The sequence below is a fragment of the Theropithecus gelada genome, chromosome 12 (assembly GCF_003255815.1).
Source record: "Theropithecus gelada isolate Dixy chromosome 12, Tgel_1.0, whole genome shotgun sequence".
Taxonomy (NCBI): Eukaryota; Metazoa; Chordata; class Mammalia; order Primates; family Cercopithecidae; genus Theropithecus; species Theropithecus gelada.
The window spans coordinates 82931102-82952633 of record NC_037680.1 but is presented as its reverse complement, the minus strand read 5'-3'; the positions used below and the strand labels follow the sequence as shown (position 1 = coordinate 82952633).

The 21532-nt window shown below is 41.9% G+C and overlaps 1 protein-coding gene across 8 annotated transcripts in view; it reads left to right on the top strand.

Moving 5' to 3' along the window:
- GPR1 (G protein-coupled receptor 1) overlaps window positions 1-21231 on the top strand; it is a 49816-nt gene extending 28585 nt beyond the window's left edge. For 7 of the 8 annotated variants that reach the window (XM_025404728.1, XM_025404725.1, XM_025404726.1 and 4 more), the window contains one exon: window positions 19288-21231. In XM_025404728.1, coding sequence (XP_025260513.1) covers window positions 19316-20383 — 1068 coding nt within the window. In that variant the 5' untranslated portion in view covers window positions 19288-19315 and the 3' untranslated portion in view covers window positions 20384-21231. Of the gene's footprint in view, window positions 1-18425; window positions 18492-19287 lie in introns of those variants that run through there. The other variant, XM_025404731.1, reaches the window with a different exon arrangement.
- Window positions 21232-21532: the final 301 nt, after the last annotated feature.

The window sequence follows — 21532 nt, the reverse complement described above, 5'->3', positions numbered from 1 at the left end:
CCTCCCGGGTTCCCGCCATTCTCCTGCCTCAGCCTCCCGAGTAGCTGGGACTACAGGCGTCCGCCACCTCGCCCGGCTAGTTTTTTGTATTTTTTTAGTAGAGACGGGGTTTCACCGTGTTAGCCAGGATGGTCTCGATCTCCTGACCTCGTGATCCGCCCGTCTCGGCCTCCCAAAGTGCTGGGATTACAGGCTTGAGCCACCGCGCCCGGCGAGACGGAGTTTCTCTATGTTGGTCAGGCTGGTCTTGAACTCCCAACCTCAGGTGATCCACCCGCCTCAGCCTCCCAAATCCCCTCCTAAATCCCCTCCTGGGATTACAGGCGTGAGCCACCGCACCTGGCCTCTGAATAGTTTTTATACATTTTTTAATTTTCTTGACCTTCAGCTTCCTAATCTGTAAATAGAGAATAAGAGCTCAAAAATGATATCCATTATCATAGAGTCTTGCCCTTGAAGGATGATGTGAAAAACCGCTTAATGCGTGAGTCAGTGCCTTCTGGAGTATCCCCAGCCAGCAGTATCCAGGCTGTGATCAAACTCCCTTAGTGCCCACCCAATGCAATGCATTCTGCTTGCTTGCTTGCTTGCTTGTTTTGTAGACTTTTAACTTTCTCAATATTAAACAGATGTAACTTCTTGCTTCTCTTAAGCCAAAATTTTCTTGACTATTATGCCAACATTTTCTGCCCTGGCATCTTCAAGTATCTGAAGATAGTCATCAAACTGCTTAAGTCTTCCTTTCTCACTGGTTCCTTAAGCATTCTAACAAAGACTAATTTCAAGTCCCCTCCATAACCCTCCAGAGTTCTTTCTTTTGCACTGCTTTTGTTTTCCAACGGTCTTTCCAATGTCTGTTTTGCAGAACTCAACAATCTGTTCCAAATATAGATTGGCCATGAGAAAATAGAGTGTTGCAGTTACCAGCTTTGTTTTCATTACCATAAAATAATTTAAAATGTCTATGATGGACCAGGCATGGTGGCTCATGCCTGTAATCCCAGCACTTTAGGAGGCCAAGGTGGGCAGATCACAAGGTCAGGAGATCGAGACCATCCTGGCTAACATGGTGAAACCCCGTCTCTACTAAAACTACAAAAAAAATTAGCTGGGCGTGGTGGTGGGCACCTGTAGTCCCAGCTACTCGGGAGGCTGAGGCAGGAGAATGGCACGAACCCGGGAGGCAGAGCTTGCAGTGAGCCGAGATTGTGCCACTGCACTCCAGCCTGGGCAACAGAGCGAGACTCCATCTCAAAAAAAAAAAAAAAAGTCTATGATGGCCCAGTGTAGTGGCTCATGCCTGTAATCCCAACACTTTGGGAGCCTGAGGCAGGCACATCACTTGACGCCAGGCGTTCAAGATCAGCCTGGCCGACATGGCGAAACCCTATCTCTATTAAAAATACAAAAATTAGCCGGGCGTGGCTACTTGGGAGACTGAAGCATGAAAACTACTTGGACCTGGGAGGTGGAGGTTGTAGTGAGCCATATCACGCCGCTGCACTCCAGCCTGGGTAACAGAGTGAAATTCTGTCTCCAAAAAAAAAAATAAAATGAAAGCCCATAACAAATATCTTAAACCATTAAATCATCACAATAATGAATCTGGCACCCCCATTGTTTAGTTGTGATCAATGAGCAAGTCTTTTAACCTGTGGTTTATCTTTTATGTCTACATTTTATCCTATACTCCTTTGTATCTCCTCCTAGGAGAAGAAAAGGCAAAAATATTTTCAAGCATTCTGTACGAATGAAAGGAAGTTCTAGAATTTTCCTCCTCCCCCTCCTTTTGCTGCTGTGTTGAAACAGCATTACCGTTGCTATAAAAACAAGTTTCCCTCCCCTCCCCTTCACTGAGTTCACGTATTACCTCTCTGGATAATGAACAGTATTGTTTTGTGAAGTGGCTGCAATCTCAATATATTCTGCAAGTTCCCTGATTACTGTTCCCTCCCCTTTAGGAGACAGCCTTTTCTTTCTTTAAGAGAGGAAGTATCTTGGTGTAAATTAAAATAAGAATACATTGACCACCAATTCAGTTTCCAGCCTAAACCGGATATTCTCCCTGGACTTCTATAAATGTCACTGACAGTGTGTGATTGAGAACGAAAACATCTTCAGTGCCAAACAATAATGAAATAGAAGGCAGAGATACAGGAATACAAATTTCCACCATGTTTCCTGGGCTTTTCAGAAGCCTGTCTTGGCCTGTAGAGATTTCAGGTCATGATTAAATATTCTAGTCTCAGACATAGTCACTTGTAGCCTTTAAAAAATTTTTAAACCATGGGTAATATCTATATATGAGAAGTTTTATAATCTGGTAGGTACCCTGCCGTGATACTTGCTTCCAAAATCAGTTCTTTGTTATGTTACGATACATAACATTGCCCAGAAGACACTAAAGAGGATGAAAGCTTTAGTTCTGACTGTTTATATGGATGAACGTATCTGCAACATAAGCTAAACATTTCGGATCTCTAACAGTTGTCCAGTCACATGCCCTACAAATGTAAAGTTACAGAAGTTCTGTGCCATCAAGGTTTCCAAATTCAGTGCCCATATTCTTCCTGATAAAAAGTGACTTGTATACACAGAGATCTCTTTTTAAGAAAACACAGCTGGGGCCGGGTGTGGTGGCTCACGCCAGTAATCCCAGTACCTTGAAAAGCTGAGCCAGGTGGATCACCTAAGGTGAGGAGTTCAAGACCAACCTGGCCAACATGGTGGAACCCCGTCTCTATTAAAAATATAAAAGCTAACTGGGCATGGTGGCAGACACCTGTAATCCTAGCTATTCGGGAGGCTGAGGCAAGAGAATCACTTGAACCCAGGAGGTGGAGGTTGTAATGGGTCAAGTTTGTGCCATTGCACTCCAGCCTGGGTGACAGAGCAAGACTTGGTCTCAAAAAAGAAGAAAACACAGTTGGCCCTCCATATCTGTAGGTTCACAGGTCAAAAATATTCAGAAGAAAAAAAATCAATGGCTGTATCTGTACTAAACATGCCCAGGCTTTTTTTTTTCTTATTGTCATCCCCTAAACAATACAACAACTATTTCATAGCATTTATACTGTATTAGGTGTTATGAGTAATCTAAAGAGGATTTAAAGTATATGGGATGATGTGCATAGGTTTTTTTTTTTCTAGTTTATAAACTGAAACAAGTGGTAACTTCTTCCCAAGCTTTATCTCAAGTCTTGGAAAGAATCACAATGTAACAATGTAATGTTTAAAAGTCTTGATCATAGATAGAAATCTCCAAATTAGTACAGTTATCCTTCAGTATCCACCGGAGACTTATTTCAGGACCTCCCATGCATACCAAAATCCAAGAATGTTCAAGTCCCTGATATAAAGTAGTATACTATCTTCTCACCCTTTTCATGAAGTAACTCAAAGAAGTCCCACTCTCTCTCTCTCTGCTTCCCTTTTATTATCCACTGCTTTTAAAAGTCCTAAGCTAAAACTTGTAGATAATGATCAATACCTACAATTCTTGAGCATGCTTTGTGTGCCAGGCACTGAGCTAACCACTTTTTAAGGATTTCCTCATGTGATCATTACGGCAACCCTATGAGTTAGGTGCTATTACTATTCCCATTTTACAAGGGAGGAAACAGGTTTCTTGGTAGCAGGTGATTTGTCCATGATCCCACAGCCAGAAACAGGAAGAACTGGGATTTGAGAGTGGGCAGTCTAATTCCACAACCTATAGACCGTGATAGTGCCTGATATTTACATTATACATGTGTGTTAATGATCTTAAAGTCTGCAAAGGAATTAAGCCTAAAAGTTTCTTCATAACCTAAGGATAATCATTCACCCCCAGCAATTAACAGAGCCATACAGATTGTACAAGTTAGAACACTAATTTCTGGGTGGAGCATTAAAACAACAGGTACATAAGTGGGCGTTGACTTCCCGTACATGTGCTGTGTTCTCTTTTTCAAACTGTCAAAGTGAAGCATGGGGGCTGACGCGCGGATGAGGCTGCAAATGCCTTTTATGACAAGAATTCGATCCCAGCATCATGAAAATAGGTATTATTAATTTCCATTTGATTCAATTATTCTTTGAAAAGGAAAAATTTTCTCTCTCCTAATCTCACTGCCTTTAAAACTGATAAAACATTTGTATGCCTAAAATTAGCTCGCTTTTGTGTTCAAGGTTTTCAATGCCAACTCAAGAAAAATGTTATTGTGAAGATTATTCGCAATTCATCTAAGCTTCCTGAAAGATTCTATTCATTTCTCAAATCAGTGTCTTTCAAATACATCTCCCTCATCTCAATTCTCTCACTGTGTAAGGCGCTTCCATCTTTGACTTCCATTGTGGTAATAGGCTCCTGAATGATTGTCTTACTTCCATTCAAATTCTTTTCCAAACCATCTTGCAAACTGCTACCAGATGATCTTTACAAAAACAAATATTCTGTCACGTCGCTCCCTGCTACAAACATTTTTACGTGCTTTGGGAGCAATGGAATAAAATCTAAACCCTTAAGCATGACATTCAAAGGCCTTTGTCATCAGAACACTCCCATTGATGTTATCCCTTCTCGAGCCAAATCAAAATACTTTCATTCTTCCTAATATACCAAAGAATATTGTCATTTGTCTTAACGCCTGGCATTAAGTAATAAATGACACAGGAGCTACAGCTAGGCAAGCTGCGTCTCTATTACAGGATAAGCTATGCCAGGGGTTGGGGTGTGAGGGTTATTCTACCACCTCCCAACTGGCAGCAGCGACAATATCACCACCCAAACTTCAATTTCCATCTAGCCTCCCTTTCCTTCCCTTGGGTGAATAAACAGGGTCTCTTTTTAAAGTGTTGTTGTGCCTCAACGCCTTCCAAGCAGAGATCGTTCATCTGAATGGCAACAAAATACTCTACTGATGCCAAACATCTTGAGTACATTGTGGGGTGTAGTATAGTTTATGTTTGACAGTGGAAAATACTCAGCAATGTCCCAAATACCACCTCCCCAGGGCAAAACACACATATACATGTTTCAAAAAATCTTTCTTCCCTAAGAAGACAGCCCTTGAAAAACAGCTTGCTGACCATATGTTTGATAGGTCATGGATCTGTGGTTTTCACTGGAGAATTTCTCTCTTGTGTCCATCAATTCTTTCTATTCATTCTTTTTTTTTTTTTTTTTAAATGAAGTCTCACTCTATTGCCCAGGCTGGAGTGCAGTGGCACCATCTTGGCTCACTGCAACCTCCACCTCCCGAATTCAAGCAATTCTCCTCCCTCAGTCTCCTGAGTAGCTGGGACAGGCACACACCACCACACCCGGCTAATTTTTGTATCTTTAGTAGAGACGGGTTTCACCATGTTGGCCAGGCTGGTCTTGAACTCCTGACTCAAGTGATCCACCTGCCTCAGCCTCTCTCAAAGTGCTGGGATCACAGGCGTGAGCCACTGCTCCCTGCCTTTTCTATTCCTTCCTGTTATCTAGTCAGAAGCAAAATACATGTTCCCCCAACAGCTGCTGTGGTGTTAACAGGAGACATATTCAGAGCTTGAGTTCTTTTTACCAGAGTGTGTGGAGAACTCTACACAGGCAACCTACGTAGACAGAGTTCACAATATCAAGTCCTTCTCTCTGTTCAAACCAGCTTAGAGCCTAAACTGCCTTAAGATTCTGTGAGGTGTACGTTTTTTGCAGTGGTCCATGAAAACCCATCTAACTCAACAATACAGAACAAAATTAAACCTCTCTTCATTCACCAAATGTTCTGCCAGAAGGAATCTTTGTGTTTTGTCAAGGTAGATGAACAAAATGTTTCCCTCTATAGCCAAGCCTTGTTGAAAGCCACACTTAGAAGTTTAATGTTACACACCCCTACCAGGTGTCCTTCCCCAAAATCATCTGGATTTTATAGACTGTTTATTATTACACTTTCTGCCAGACCTCTTGCAGTAAAATTTATTTATTTAGAAAAGAGTTTCAGCTTTGCCATCTATTAAATCTGAATAGATCAGACACCAGATTGTTTAATTCAATAGGTAGTTCTATACTCCACAAGCACACGATTTGCCATTTGAGTATCTAGGTAGAAGTAACCTAGGAATGTGATAACGTGGGTCCTCAAAGCAGCTGAATCCCTGCAGTAAATATGTCCCTTCACTTTCTATGGAACTTAAACCAGAGGCTTCATGGAGGTTCTCTGAACCTTGCTTCACACCAAGCATTTTTCACATACTTCTAATAGACTTGGGAGGCCCTACATATATCCCTGTTCACAGTACAGCTTGGCGGTTAAGTGGCTACACAAACTTTTTATGCTCATAGAGACCTTTATTAGTCTTTATTTCAGTCAGAATTATTTATGTGCCTTTCAGCAGCACCTATGGTTTAAGACAAATACAGTAGCTATTTCGTCTTTTCTGTCAAGTTGAAAAGCCTCATCCTGGCTTTGTTATTGTGCTCTTCCAAACTGAGAAGACTACATGGACATCTCAATGGAAAGTCACTGCCGACCAAGACCACTTGATCCTGCCTGTTTAATGATCCTCTTTATTTTAAACCTGGATTTAAAGACCTAATGCTGCCGGGTGTGGTGGCTCACACCTGTAATCCCAGCACTTTGGGAGGTCAAAGGGGGTGAAGCACTTGAGGTCAGGAGTTCAAGGCCAGCCTGTCCAACATGGCAAAACCCTGTCTCTACTAAAAATACAAAAATTAGCCGGGTGTGGTGGCGCATGCCTGTAATCCCAGCTACTTGGGAGGCTGAGGCACAAAAATCACTTGATTTTTCACACTTGATTCTCGAGTGTGGGGAAAAGAAAGAGATCAGCCTGTTACTGTGTCTATATAGAAAGAAGTAGACATAAGAGACTCCATTTTGTTCTGTATTTGAGAGACTGTTAATCTGTGACCCTACCCCCAACCTTATCCTTGCAAGAGACATGTGCTGTGGTAACTCAAGGTTCAATGGATTTTGGGCGTGCAGGGTGTGTCTTTGTTCCTAGAAAAGCTAGGTATTGTCCAAGGTTTATCCCCATGTGATAGGATGAAACAATGCTGCTAAAAGGTTTATCTCAAGGCACAGGATTTTCCTTTAAACTTATTCATGTCACAGAGATCCTTGTTCTTATGTCTTACTGCTAATTTCCTCCCTAAAAAAGATCCTATTGTCCTGCCACTCCCTTATCTTTAAGATGCTAAAGATAATTATCTATAAATACTAAGGGAACTCAGAGGCCGGTGCCGGCGTGGGTCCTCTGTAAGCTGAGCGCCGGTCCCCTGGGCCCCCGCTTTTCTTTCTCTATACTTTGTCTCTGTGTCTTATTTCTTTTCTCAAGTCTCTCGTTCCACCTTACGAGAAACACCCACAGGTGTGGAGGGGCAGGCCACCCCTTCATCTGGCGCCCAACGTGGGGCTAAAGGATCTATTCTACTTATTTGCGCTGACTGAATTTTTTCTTCCACTAATTTAATTTCTTTTGTTGCCTCTGGGGTTAATATTCTTTTACTATTTAAGTCTGGATCTCCTCTTAGGATAGAGAACAAATTTGACATGGCATAAGTAGGAATGCCTAGAGTTGGCCGAATCCAATTAATATCGCCTAACAATTTTTGAAAGTCATTTAATGTTTTTAATGTATCTTTTCTTATTTCTATTTTTTGTGGCTTAATTTTTCTATTTTCTATCTGTATCCCTAAATAATGAAAAGGAGCAGAGGTTTGGATCTTATCAGATGCTATTGTTAGTCCTGCGTTGGCAACCTCTGCTTGCAGAAATGTGTAACAGTCAATTAATTTTTCTCTTGTTTCTGCAGCACATAAAATATCATCAATATAGTGAATGATATAACAATCTGAAAATTTGTCTCTAACTGGTTGAAGGACTTGACCTACGAAAGTTTGACAAATAGTTGGACTATTAAGCATTCCCTGAGGTAGTACTTTCCACTGAAACCTGGTGGCTGGTTCTTTATTATTTATGGCTGGTATAGTAAAGGCAAATTTTTCACAATCTTGCTCTGCCAGAGGAATGGTAAAAAAGCAATCCTTAAGATCAATTATAATTAAAGGCCAGTCTTTTGGGATCATGAGAAATTGGAACGCTATCTTCTTCTGTTTGCAACGGTTCTAAAGCTACTTTAATAATGACCCAATCATTCCATACTGTGAGCGGAATGTTTTTACCTTCCCTACTTGCTTGTTTTAATTCTTTGCCAATTTTTTCCCAATCTTTTAGATCTAAAGTTCCCTGTTCCGGAAACCATGGACAAAACTGCTCTATTGTTTGAAATAGCGTAATTAGATTTTTGGTAGAGACTTTAACTCCCCCTCTTTTTAAGAGAATTTTAATAAAGCTGCGATAAGAGGCATATTTACTCTTAGTTTGCCCCATTGTTACCCTAGGTTCTTCCGAGCGCACAAGCTTACCGCAAGGCTGACTGTAGACGTACTCGGGAGTCTCTCGTTGACTTGTCCTCAATGACCACGCTCCAGCGTACCTTCACCTTAGAGAAAAGCTTCCACGTTGGGCACCAGATGAAGGGGTGGCCTGCCCCTCCACACCTGTGGGTGTTTCTCGTAAGGTGGAACGAGAGACTTGAGAAAAGAAATAAGACACAGAGACAAAGTATAGAGAAAGAAAAGCGGGGGCCCAGGGGACCGGCGCTCAGCTTACAGCCCCACACTCGGGTGAGAATTGCTTGAATCTGGGAGGTGGAGGTTGCAGTGAGCTGAGACTGCACCACTCCACTCCAGGCTGAATGACAGAAAGAGACTCTGTCTCAAAAATAAAAAAAAAACCTAATATCCACCTACTATCTGTCTTCATTTCTGATTACTGCCCACCACAGCCTCTTTCCATCGCCCAGGCATCCCTCCTATTTACCTCTGATCCTTCATTCACATCCTCCCATCAGCCCTCAAAAACGATTTGTATATATGCATATGTATATATGTGTGTGCATGTATATATGTATATCTTCACACGGCTAAATTGAGGAAAAATTTCCCCCATTTTCTTTTTGTGTCTCTTTTTGTCCTTTCTCTCTTATCCCACCAAAAATAAACAGGGAACTACAACACGACATGATTGATTATACAGTGTAATACGACTTTTTAATAATTTAAAGAAACATCTCTATAGGCCCTTTAAGTTGGCAGAAATGCTCAAGGTAGTAAGCTTTCTTTGTAAACACATTTTGCCTTTGAAAGCACCGATATTACTTTGAGATTGCATTATTACACAGTTCATTTTCACCCTCTAATCTCCACAGATTGGGTCTGTCAATTCCTACCTGTAAGCTGTGCTCTGCGCCAAAGTTACACTCATCCATGTTTCTAGTTCAAAGTATAACTTAGCAGACACCTCACCCACTTCTACTTCATTCTTTTTTTTATTTTATATTTTGAGATGGAGTCTCATTCTGTTGCCAGACTTGAGTGCAGTGGTATGATCTCAGCTCACTGCAACCTCCGCCTTACTGCACCGGGCTAATTTTTGTGTTTTTAGTAGAGACAGGGTTTTGCCATGTTGGCCAGCCTGGTCTCGAACTCCTGACTTCAAGTGATCTGCCCGTCTTGGCCTCCCAAAGTGCTAAGATTACAGGCATGAGCCACCAGGCTTGGCCTTCATTCTCTTTTCTGGAAAAAAATGTATTCTTATTTTCATAGAGGCAGGGTCTTCACTATGTTGCCCAGGCTGGTCTTGAACTCCTGGGCTCAAGCAGTGCCCTTGCCTCAGCCTCCAAAAGTGCTGGGATTACAGGTGTGGGCCCCTGTGCTTGGCCTACTTCATTCTCTAATCAGGGTAACTGGGTTACTGCCTAGTGAGCTATGATTCTGCCACTGCTCTCCAGTCTGGGTGACAGAGCAACACCCCTGTCTTTAAAAAAAAAAAAAAAAGGCAGCAGAAAAAAAGGCAGCAGAGTCTTACCAGCAGCACCTCTTTAACCTACCATAGTCAACTGCAAAACCTCCTTCATGTTAAGTCTTCATGGCTAAAAAGGGGATTTCCTAAATACCTCCCTAACCATTGCTGGGGTAAGAGTTCCTCCTCATAAGGCCAGCTTCTTTCCCTTTCTGTCCCCTCTAAGGGAAGCTCCCCTCTGCCTCCTCCAGTGAGCTTCTGAAGCCATAACCATTGTGAGAAATAGCTCCTACCTCAAAGACTTCTTATAACATCTTGTCACAGGAGGTGAGCACTGCCAGGGCTCCACCACAGTGTTCAAAGGCAGGGCCTAGAGAAGTTATATTAGTTAGGATACAGGTTCAGCTGCTTTAACAAAAGCCCATTCCAGCTGGGCGCAGTGGCTCAGGCCTGTAATCGCAGCACTTTGGGAGGCTGAGATGGGCGGATCATGAGGTCAGGAGATTGAGACCATCCTAGCTAACACAGTGAAACCCTGTCTCTACTAAAAATATAAAAAATTAGGTGGGCGTGGTGGTGGGCACCTGTAGTCCCTGCTACTCTGGAGGCTGAGGCAGGAGAATGGAATGAACCTGGGAGGCGGAGCTTGCAGTGAGCTGAGATTCGGCCACTGTACTCCAGCCTGGGTGACAGAGCGAGACTCCGTCTCAAAAAAAAAAAAAAAAGCCTGTTCCACAGACCCACTCAGTTTTGTAAGAAAAAAATAAATAGCCCAAAAGGATTCCAGGAGAATATTTTCACTTAGTAATCTAAAGGAAGTGGTCCAGAAAAGTAGGGCAGCTCTGTTCCATGAGGTCACCCAGGGGTCCAAACTTCTATAAATGAAAAACCATGTTTTCTTCATTTATATGGTGCAAGGTGGCTCATCACTGCATCTATATTCTAGCCCACGAGAAGAGGAGGAAAGGGGATGCAGAAGTCCTTGGACTCTGGTACAGAAGGCTCCAATGTCAGGGGTTATATTTGACTTCAAGAAAACTGTTGGTTCTATCTTCAAAATATACCTAGAATCTAATCATTTCCCATCACCTTCACTGCTACCACCTATTCCAAGCCACTGTCATCTCTGGCCAGGATTATTGCAATAATTTTCCATCTGGTCTGCCTATTTCTTACTTGTTTGCCCCACCATTATACCTAATAGTCTATTCTCAACAGAGCAGAAAGAGGGATCTTTCTATAATAAAAATCAGATTGCTTTTTCCCTTTGCAAAAATCCTTCAAAGGCTGACAAGCATCTATATGATGTAACCTCCTACGTTCTTGTTGAATTTTTTCCTTCTCATCTTCCTCTTGCTTGGTTTTCTCATTCTATCCTAGACAGACGGGCATCCTTATTGCTTCTAGAATATGTTAGACACACTTCTGCCATAGCAAGAGTGCCTGGAACACTCTTGCTGGAAATATCCACGACTAATTCCCTCACCTCCATCAAGCCTTTGCTGTTCTTTTCTCAACGAGTCCTTCTCAGACCACCTTATTGAAAATTAAAACCAGGCTGGGTGCAATGGCTCAAGCCTGTAATCCTAGCATTTGGGATGCTGAGGTAGGCAGATTACTTGAAGTCAGGAGTTTGAGACCAGCCTGGCCAACATGATGAAACCCATCTGTACTAAAAATATGAAAATTAGCTGGCTGTGGTGGCTCATGCCTGTAACCCCAGCTACTCGGAGGCCGAGGCAGGAGAATCACTGGAACCCAGGATGCGAAGGCTGCAGTGAGTTGAGATCATGCCACTGCACTCCAGCCTAGGCAACAGAGTAAGAATCTGTCTTAAAGAAAAGAAAGAAAGAAAGAAAGAAAGTTAAAACCACCTTCTAGTCCCTTTATCCTGTTCAATTTTTTCATCTTTCTATAGCACTTACCGTATTTTAATATACTATGTAATTTTAATTACTTTTTTACTGTCTATCCCTACCTGATAAATATAAAATCTAAGAGGGAAGAAATAGTTGTCTTATTTAGTGAAGTATCTCAGTAGAGTAGTGCCTGAACAATGTGAGCACACCAAATATTGACTGAATGAATGAGTGATCGGGATTCAAAAATGGTGGTTGCCACTCCTGAGTTAGTCTTATGGGTTGTATGGTAACTCTCCTCCCCCACCAAAAAAAGATATGTTGAAGTCCTAACCCCCATTATTTGAAATGGGGTCTAGGTTGGGCACAGTGGCTTATGCCTGTAATCCCAGCACTTTGGGAGGCTGAGGCAGCCAGATCACGAGGTCAGGAGTTCGAGACCAGCCTGGCCAACATAGTGAAACCCCATCTCTACTAAAAATATAAAAATTAGCCAGATGTGGTGGCGCACACCTATAGTCCCAGCTACTCAGGAGGCTGAGGCAGGAGAATCGCTTGAACCCAGGAGATGGAGGTTGCAGTGAGCCAAGATCATGCCACTGCACTCCAGCCTAGGCAACAAGAGTGAAACCCTGTCTAAAAAAATAAAAAATTAAAAAATATATAAAAATTTTAAAAAAGAGGGAGAGAGAAATGGGGTCTTTACAGAGGCAATAGAATAGAAAATAGAATGAGGTAAGGGTGGGCCCTAATCCAAAATGACTGCTGTCTTTATATAAAGGGGAGATTTAGACACAGAGTCACACAGGGAGAATGCTATGTGAAGATGTAGGCAGAGATCGGTGTAACATGTGTCCAAGCCAAGGAAAGCCAATGTTTGCCAGCAAACCACAAGAAGCTAGGCAAGAGGCATGGAAAAGATTTTCCAGGACAGCCCTCAGAAGGAAACAACCTTGATTTCAGACTTAGCCTCCAGACTGTGAGACAATACATTTCTGTTGTCTTAGGCCAAGCAGTTTCTGGTGCTTTGTTACTGCAGCCCTAGGAAATGAATACATTTAGTCTCTAGATATTTGGAAAGGTCTAAATGAGGTCTGGAAACTTACTTAGATCGGGAAGTACCTGAAAACTGTAAAGCAATAGCCAAACATAGTATAATAGGTAAACAAGAGTATGTCTTCAAAAGTTAACTGTGTCCACTCAAGGATTCAGTAGGACAGTTGCTAAGTTCTGCCTTCTCTCTTTTCTCCACTCTATCCCTACCCCTCACCATCACCATCACACAAAAACATCTGCTGTAAGTCTTGGGGGAATTCCTAAGCTCCTGTTTCCCATAAAAGATTCAGGTGAGCATCAACCAGCTGTTCTTGAAGCTTTTTCTCCAAGCCTGAACTACACCTTAAATCTAATGTATTCATCTGCTTCCTGGAAGATTAGAACCTCTCTGGTGCAGGGCTTTCTGTTTGAAGGTGTTCTGTTCAGATAGATCACTCATCCTCAAGGTATACGCACACACATGTAAACATACCACTATCCCACCCTCCAACCCCCTTCCCCAACAGAATGCAGAAGAAGATGTTTGCCTTCAACAGGCCCTGAGATGATCACACTGTCCCAGCAGGGTCAGTAATGACATTGGAAGGGGAGGCTCCTGACTTTTGGTGAGGATAGTGGTTAGAAGCTATTAGGGGTCTTCCATGGGCTTTTCTTTGTTTGGGGAATGAGATTCTGTTTAGGGTTTTATAAGGTGATTCAGACCACCCCATAGGCCATATGGCTTCTGAATTGCTAATAGCCTAAAGGAACAGATCATAGGTACCTGGAAGGTAAGGATGTCCTAGTACACAGAAAAGACAAAGTTTTAGACTAAGCTGGCAAGGATCTGACACTGGGGAGAGTCAGTCACCAGAAGGAGTGAGTGAGAGGGCAGAGCGAGATCCCAGGCCTGAAAGAACAGGGCACCACCACAGGAGCCAATTCTTGCTCACTGGAGTGGGACCCGCGAAGGAAGGGATTTGGTGTCGAGGAATAAGCCAAGATCCTGGTGATAGAACTGTGGGTTGGCCGGGCGCGGTGGCTCACTCCTGTAATCCCAGCACTTTGGGAGGCCGAGGCGGGTGGGTCACGAAGTCAGGAGTTCAAGACCAGCCTGGCCAAGATGGTGAAACTCTGTCTCTGCTAAAAATACAAAAAAAAAAAAAATTAGGCGGGCGCGGTGGCAGTTGTAATCCCAACTACTCGGGAGGCTGAGGCAGGAGAATCGCTTGAACTCGGGGGGCGATGGTTGCAGTGAGCCCAGATCACGCCACTGCACTCCAGCCTGGGTGACAGAGTGAGACTCCATCTCAAAAAAAAAAAAAAAAACAAAAAAAAAACAACCAGAACTGTGGATCAAGGTTACAGAGAGTCTGGCAGTGACACTGACGTAGGGGTGAACTCACAAAATCTCACTTAAAGTTTTAAAATTATCTTTGGTTTGGAATGGGAGCCAATCATTTATTAAGCATCTGTTAATCACCTGTGATATATTAAGATATACAAGGCACTGGGGGTACAGCAATGACAGTCCTTATTCTCAAAGAGTTCACAGTCTATTAGGGGAGAAATTAAAAATAAATTAATGGCAACATAATGTGTTAAGTGTGATAAGACAAGTATGACAGAAGAGGGGAATGCTGTCGTGGTTAAGAGCTCAGGCCATGGGTCCAACAGATCTGACTTTAGATCCTGACTCTGCAATTGCAGGTTGTGTGATCTTGAGTAAGTTACTAAGCTGCTATAAGCTTCAGTGTTGTTTCTTATAAATGAGACCAATAATAGTACAGTTGACCCTTGAACAACATGGGTTTCAACTGTGCAGATTCACTTAGGCATAGATTTTTTCCCTCTGCCCCTACCACCCCAAGACAGCAAGACCCACCCATCCTCTTCCTCATCTTCAACCTACTTGTTGTGAAGATGATGAGGATGAAGCCCTTTATGATGGTCTACTTGCACTTAATGATTAGTAAATACATGTTTTCTTCCTTGTGATTTCCTTTTTTTTTTTTTTTTTAATTGAGATAGAGTTTTGCTGTTGTTGCCCAGGCTGGAGTGCAATGGTACGATCTCGGCTCACTACAACCTCTACCTCCCAGGTTCAAGCAATTCTCCTGTCTCAGCCTCCCAAGCAGCTGGGATTACAGGCATGTACCACCATACTCAGCTAATTTTGTATGTTTAGTAGAGACAGGGTTTCATCATGTTGGTTAGGCTGGTCTCGAGCTTCTGACCTCAGGTGATCCACCCACCTCGGCCTCCCAAAGTGCTGGGATTATAGGCAAGAGCCACTGCTCTTAGCCCTTATGATTTCCTAATAACATTTTCTTTTCTCTAGCTTACTTTGTTGCAAGAATACAGTATATAATACATAAAACATACAAAATATGTGTTAATTGATGCTTTATGTCATTAGTAAGGCTTTTGATCAACAGAAGGCTATTAATAGTTAGGTTTTGGGGGAGTCAAAAGTTATATGCAAGTCAAGTTTGGTGGTGTGTTCCCGTAGTCTCAGCTACTGAGGAGGCTGAGTCAGGAAGAACCCTTGAGCTCAGGAATTTGAGTTCAGCCTGGGCAACATAGTGATACTCGTTTCTAAAAAAAAAGAAATAGGACCAGGCGTGGTGGCTCACGCCTGTAATTCCAGCCCTTTGGGAGGCTGAGATGGGCAGATTACTTGAGGTCAGGAGTTCAAGACCAGCCTGGCCAAGAAGGTGAAACCCCATCTCTACTATAAATATAAAAATTAGTAAGGCGCGGTGGCAGACATCTGTAATCCCAGCTACTAGGGAGGCTGAGGCAGGAGAATCACTTGAACCCGGGAGGCGGAGGTTACAGTGAGCTGAGATTGTGCCACTGCACTCCAGCTTGGGCAACAGGGCAAGACACTGTCTCCAAATAATAATAATAATAATAATAATAATAATAATAAATTATTAATAATAATTTATTATTATTATTATTATTATTATAGGCTGGGCACAGTGACTCACTCCTATAATTCCAGCACTTTGGGAGGCTAAGGCAAGAGAATCACTTAAGGCCAAGAGTTCAAGACCAGCCTGGGCAACATAACAAGACCCCATCTCTACAAAAATAAAAATATCAGCCAGGCATGGTGGTGTACTTCTGTAGTCCCAGCTACTTGGGAGGTTGAGGTGGGAGAATCACTTGAGCCTCAGAGTTTGAGGCTGCATTGAGCTATGATTGTGTCCCTGCACTCTGACCTGGGTGACAGCGGGAGACTATGTCTCAATAACGATGAAAAGCTTTATGTAAATTTTTTTACTGTGTGTGGGGTCAGCGCCTCTAGGTACCCCCCATGTTTTTCAAGGGTCACCTGTAGTTACCTACAATGTAAGATCTTTTTTTTTTTTTAAGAGACAGTTTCTCACTTTGTCGCCCAGGCTTGTCTCAAACTCCTAGGCTCAAGCAATCCTCCTGTCTTAGCCTCTCAAAGCACTGGGATTACAAGTGTATGTAGGATTCTTATGAGGATCAAATTAGATCATGCATGTCTGGCATCTAGTGAATTCGCAATAACATTGACTATTATTTTATTGTAAATTGTTTTAATAATAATAATAATTATTATTATTATTATTATCTGCAGGAATGTAAGTCAGAAAATTTTCTAAGAAAGGTGGCATTTGAATTGAATATTGAAGAACAAAAAGTTGCTGGGTTAGGGTTGGGAGGAAGGGAATAAATTGCTTTTGTTTTTTAATTATGCCCTGCTAGATTTCTCAGAAGGTTTTAGGTAGGATGATGAATTCAGTGATAGTCAAATTGAATTTGAGATGACTGTGAGCAACACAGGATGTTTTGACCTCTTTATACTATAATCTAAAATTTTATATATTTGCCTCATGTATGATTGTAGCTCCATGAAATGAATATAACTATTAATCTTTCTTCTGCTTGATCTTCAATACTGCAGATATAAATAGCACAAAATAAAATGGAAGAAGACAGAGTTGCACACAGTACACTTTTGTGCTGATTGAAAAACTGACATTCAAGTCTTCTTAACCCAGAAAATTGGCCTTGATGAGAAAAAAGGCAGAGGGGCTGGGTGGGGTGGCTTATTACTGTAATCGCAGCACTTTTGGAGGCCGAGGTGGGTGGATCACGAGGTCAAGAGATTGAGACCATCCTGGACAACATGGTGAAACCCTGTCTCTACTAAAAATACCTGGAGGCTGAGGCAGGAGAATCGCTTGAACCCGGGAGGTGGAGGTTGCAATGAGCCGAGATGGCATCACTGCACTCCAGCCTGGCAACAAGCAAGACTCTGTCTCAACAAAAAAAAAAAAAAAAAAAAAAAAAGGCCGCATGCAGTGGCTCATGCCTGTAATCCCAGCACTTTGAGAGGCAGAGGCGGGCGAATCACCTGAAGTTGGGAGTTCGACACCAGCCTGACCAACATGGAGAAACCGCGTCTCTACTAAAAATACAAGAATTAGCCGGGCATGGTGCCACATGCCTGTAATTCCAGCTACTCAGGAGGCTGAGGCAGGAGAATTGCTTGAACTTGGGAGGCGAGGTTGAGGTGAGCCGAGATCACGCCATTGCGCTCCAGCTTGGTCAACAAGAGCAAAACTCCGTCTCAAAAAAACAAAACAAAACAAAACAAAAACGGGCGGGGGGTGGGCACAAAATAAAACTTACTTTGGTAGAAATTCTAAGAGACAAAATTTGGTATGGGCAAAAATTAAAACTGATTAATAAATACAATCTTTGGCCGGACACTCTGGCTTACACCTGTAATCCCAGCACTTTGGGAGGCTGAGATGGGTGGATCACTTGAGATCAGGAGTTCGAGACCAGCCTGGTCAACATGGTGAAACCCTGTCTCTACCAAAAATACAAAAATTAGCCAGGAATGGTAGCAGGCATCTGTAATCCCAACTACTCAGGAGGCTGAAGCAGGAGAATTGCTTGAGCCCAGGAAGCAGAGGCTACAGTGAGCCGAGATCACGCCATGCACTCCAGCCTCGGTAACAGGAGGTTGTCTCAAAAAAAAAAAATAAATAAATAAAAAACAGGAGGCTGTCTCAAAAAAAAAAAAATCTAATCTTTGTCATAAATTATTATAGAAAAGAATTATTTCAATAAGGTAAAATTTTAAATAAAGCTTAATTGCATTCTGTAGAATTATATCTATCTATCTATCTATATATATATATATATAGAAATTAAGTGGTCATAATCAAATTTACTCCAAAAGCCACCTTTTGGATGAGAAGCCATCTATATTGATATAATTCTGATTACTATGTTTGCTTTCACAAACATGGACTCAAAACATCCTTGGATGCAAAATCTCAGGTCAAAATCTCCAGTGACCTGCAGGTAGATTGATTAGGAAGTAGTTGGAACTGTTTATCTAGAGTTTAAGTAGTCAGGGCAACAACAAATCCAGATTTTTCAGGAAAATTTTTTGTTTTGAGGTGGGGTCCTGCTCTGTTACCCAGGCTGGAGTGCAGTGGCTTGATCATAGCTCACTGCAGCCTCAAACTCCTGGGCTTATGCAATCCTCTTGCCTCAGCCTCCTGAGTTGGGACTACAGTATGAGCCACCAGACGTGGTTATTTAAAAAAAAATTTTTTTGTAGAGACAGATTTTTGCTATATTTTCCAGGCTGGTCTCGAGTGATCTCCCTGCCTCAGCCTCCCAAAGTGCTGGGATTACAGGTGTGAGTCACTGTGCCTGGCTGAAATACAGATTGTGAAGTTATCACTCTGTAAGTATTAATCTGTTTTCTTTTGCATTTGTCTGTAAGTATTAATCACTCTGTAAGTATTAATCTTACAGAGTGAAGTTATCACTCTGTAAATATTAATCTGTTTTCTTTTGTATTAATCTGTTTTCTTTTGCATAAAATCATAATGCATATAGGAATCTAATAAATGCTTGTTGAATGTTAGATTCTCTCTAGTCAGCCCTACAAGCATTACAAACAGAAGAATTATAACTGTAGTCTGTCATTTTAATTTACCAATTACTAAATAATTTACAGAAATGAACTGTCATGCTGGGAGAATGATAATCAGAGTGAAACTGAGGCTCACCAAGACTTGAACATATGAGTATAACCACAAGTCCTATCAAAAAATATACTGTGTTTGCTGGGCATAGTTGCTCATGCCTGTAATCCCAGCACTTTGGGAGGCTGAGGTAGAAGGATCACTTGAGCCCAGGAGTTCAAGACCAGCCTGGGCAACATAGTGAGACCTTGTCTCTAAAAAAATTTTAAAATTGGCTGGGCATGGTCGTGAGCACCTGTGGTCCTAGTTACTGGGGAAGCTGAGGTAGGAGGCACTTGAGCCTAGGAGGTCAAGGCTGCAGTGAGCCAAAATCATGCCATTGCACTCCAGCTTGGGCAACAGAGTGAGACCCTGTCCCAAAAAAAGGAAAAAAAAATACTATGTCTAGTCCATAACCTGAAATATTTTTATCTTCATGTTCCTTATCATTCACTGAACTTTTATTTTTCTTTAAACATTTTTTTTTCTTTCTTTTCAAATTTGCTTCTACAGATTTCTTCATTCTCCATTTAGCAAGGTCATGGAAGATTTGGAGGAAACATTATTTGAAGAATTTGAAAACTATTCCTATGCCCTAGACTATTACTCTCTGGAGTCTGATTTGGAGGAAAAAGTCCAGCTGGGAGTTGTTCACTGGGTCTCCCTGGTGTTATATTGTTTATCTTTTGTCCTGGGAATTCCAGGAAATGCCATTGTTATTTGGTTCATGGGGTTCAAGTGGAAGAAGACAGTCAGCACTCTGTGGTTCCTCAATCTAGCCATTGCGGATTTCATCTTTCTTCTCTTTCTGCCCCTGTACATCTCCTATGTGGTCATGAATTTCCACTGGCCCTTTGGCATCTGGCTGTGCAAAGCCAATTCCTTCACTGCCCAGTTGAACATGTTTGCCAGTGTTTTTTTCCTGACGGTGATCAGCCTGGACCACTATATCCACTTGATCCATCCTGTCTTATCTCATCGGCATCGAACCCTCAAGAACTCTCTGATTGTCATTATATTCATCTGGCTTTTGGCTTCTCTAATTGGCGGTCCTGCCCTATACTTCCGGGACACCGTGGAGTTCAATAATCATACTCTTTGCTATAACAATTTTCAGAAGCATGATCCTGACCTCACTGTGATCAGGCACCATGTTCTGACCTGGGTGAAATTTATTGTCGGCTATCTCTTCCCTTTGCTAACAATGAGTATTTGCTACTTGTGTCTCATCTTCAAGGTGAAGAAGCGAAGCATCCTGATCTCCAGTAGGCATTTCTGGACAATTCTGGCTGTGGTTGTGGCCTTTGTGGTTTGCTGGACTCCTTATCACCTGTTTAGCATTTGGGAGCTCACCATTCACCACAATAGCTATTCCCACCACGTGATGCAGGCTGGAATCCCTCTCTCCACTGGTTTGGCATTCCTCAATAGTTGCTTGAACCCCATCCTTTATGTCCTAATTAGTAAGAAGTTCCAAGCTCGCTTCCAGTCCTCAGTTGCTGAGATACTCAAGTACACACTGTGGGAAGTCAGCTGTTCTGGCACAGTGAGTGAACAGCTCAGGAACTCAGAAACCAAGAATCTGTGTCTCCTGGAAACAGCCCAATAAGTTATTACTTTTCCACAAATCAGGATATGGCTTTTTATGTGGGTCCTCTGACTGATGCTTTCAGATTAAAATTGTTTCCAAGATAGAGAGCTGACTCTACTTTTATTGTTATTGTTTCTGGTCACTATATAGGCATCACATTTTTGTGTGGATATGAAACTTAGGAAGGATCCTCTTGACTCCTTGTGATGTGGCAATAAAAATATTTTTAAAAAACTGAAAATACTTAGGAAGGATCCACATAATTTTTTCTGCAACTTAAATGAAATGCATCATTCTTGCTAATTATACCATGGTGAATTAATCACTTTTGAAGCAGTATCAGTTATTTTTTAAATAATAACTTTTCTAAAGCCTTAAGTCTTAATATTGAATATATGATTGGCCGGGCACGGTGGCTCACACCTGTAATCTCAGCACTTTGGGAGGGCAAGGCGGGCAGATCACTTGAGGTTGGGGGTTTGAGACCAGCCTGACCAACATGGAGAAACCCCGTCTCTACTAAAAATACAAAATTAGCCGGTCATGGTGGCACATGCCCGTAATCCCAGCTACTCGGGAGGCTGAGGCAGGAGAATCACTTGAACCTGGGAGACAGAGGTTGTGGTCAGCCGATATCATACCACTGCACTCTAGCCTGGGCAACAAGAGCAAAACTCTATCTCAAAAATAAATAAATATATGATTAACGAATTTTTAAAACATTACAATGTTTTCTTAAATTCATTTTAATTTTGTACAAATAACCTACAAGACACATTTTTAAAATGCAACATGTGTACTTAATTTCTTTATGTAATCTATGTATATACATTTATGAATTAAAGTAATTGTTGGTGATCTTAAAACATCTGTTTTAGTTAATGATTTGGGAGTTTTTTCTTCTTTCTCCCTCTCTCTCTCTCTTTGTTTTTTATAGTAGGAACAGCCTTTATTGGTTGCGATGGGAAGTGGAAGAGGAGGGGATATGACAGCTCGTGTTCCTGAGACGGTGTCCACAGATACTGTTGCTACACTCCAAAAACCCAGTTAACTAATGATGCTTAATAAACTCCTCCCAACCCTAGTTCTTAAAACAATTTATACTTGTGATATTATTCTCACAATTCTGAGGGTCAGGAATTCAAAGAAGTCAGAAGGGAGGTTCAT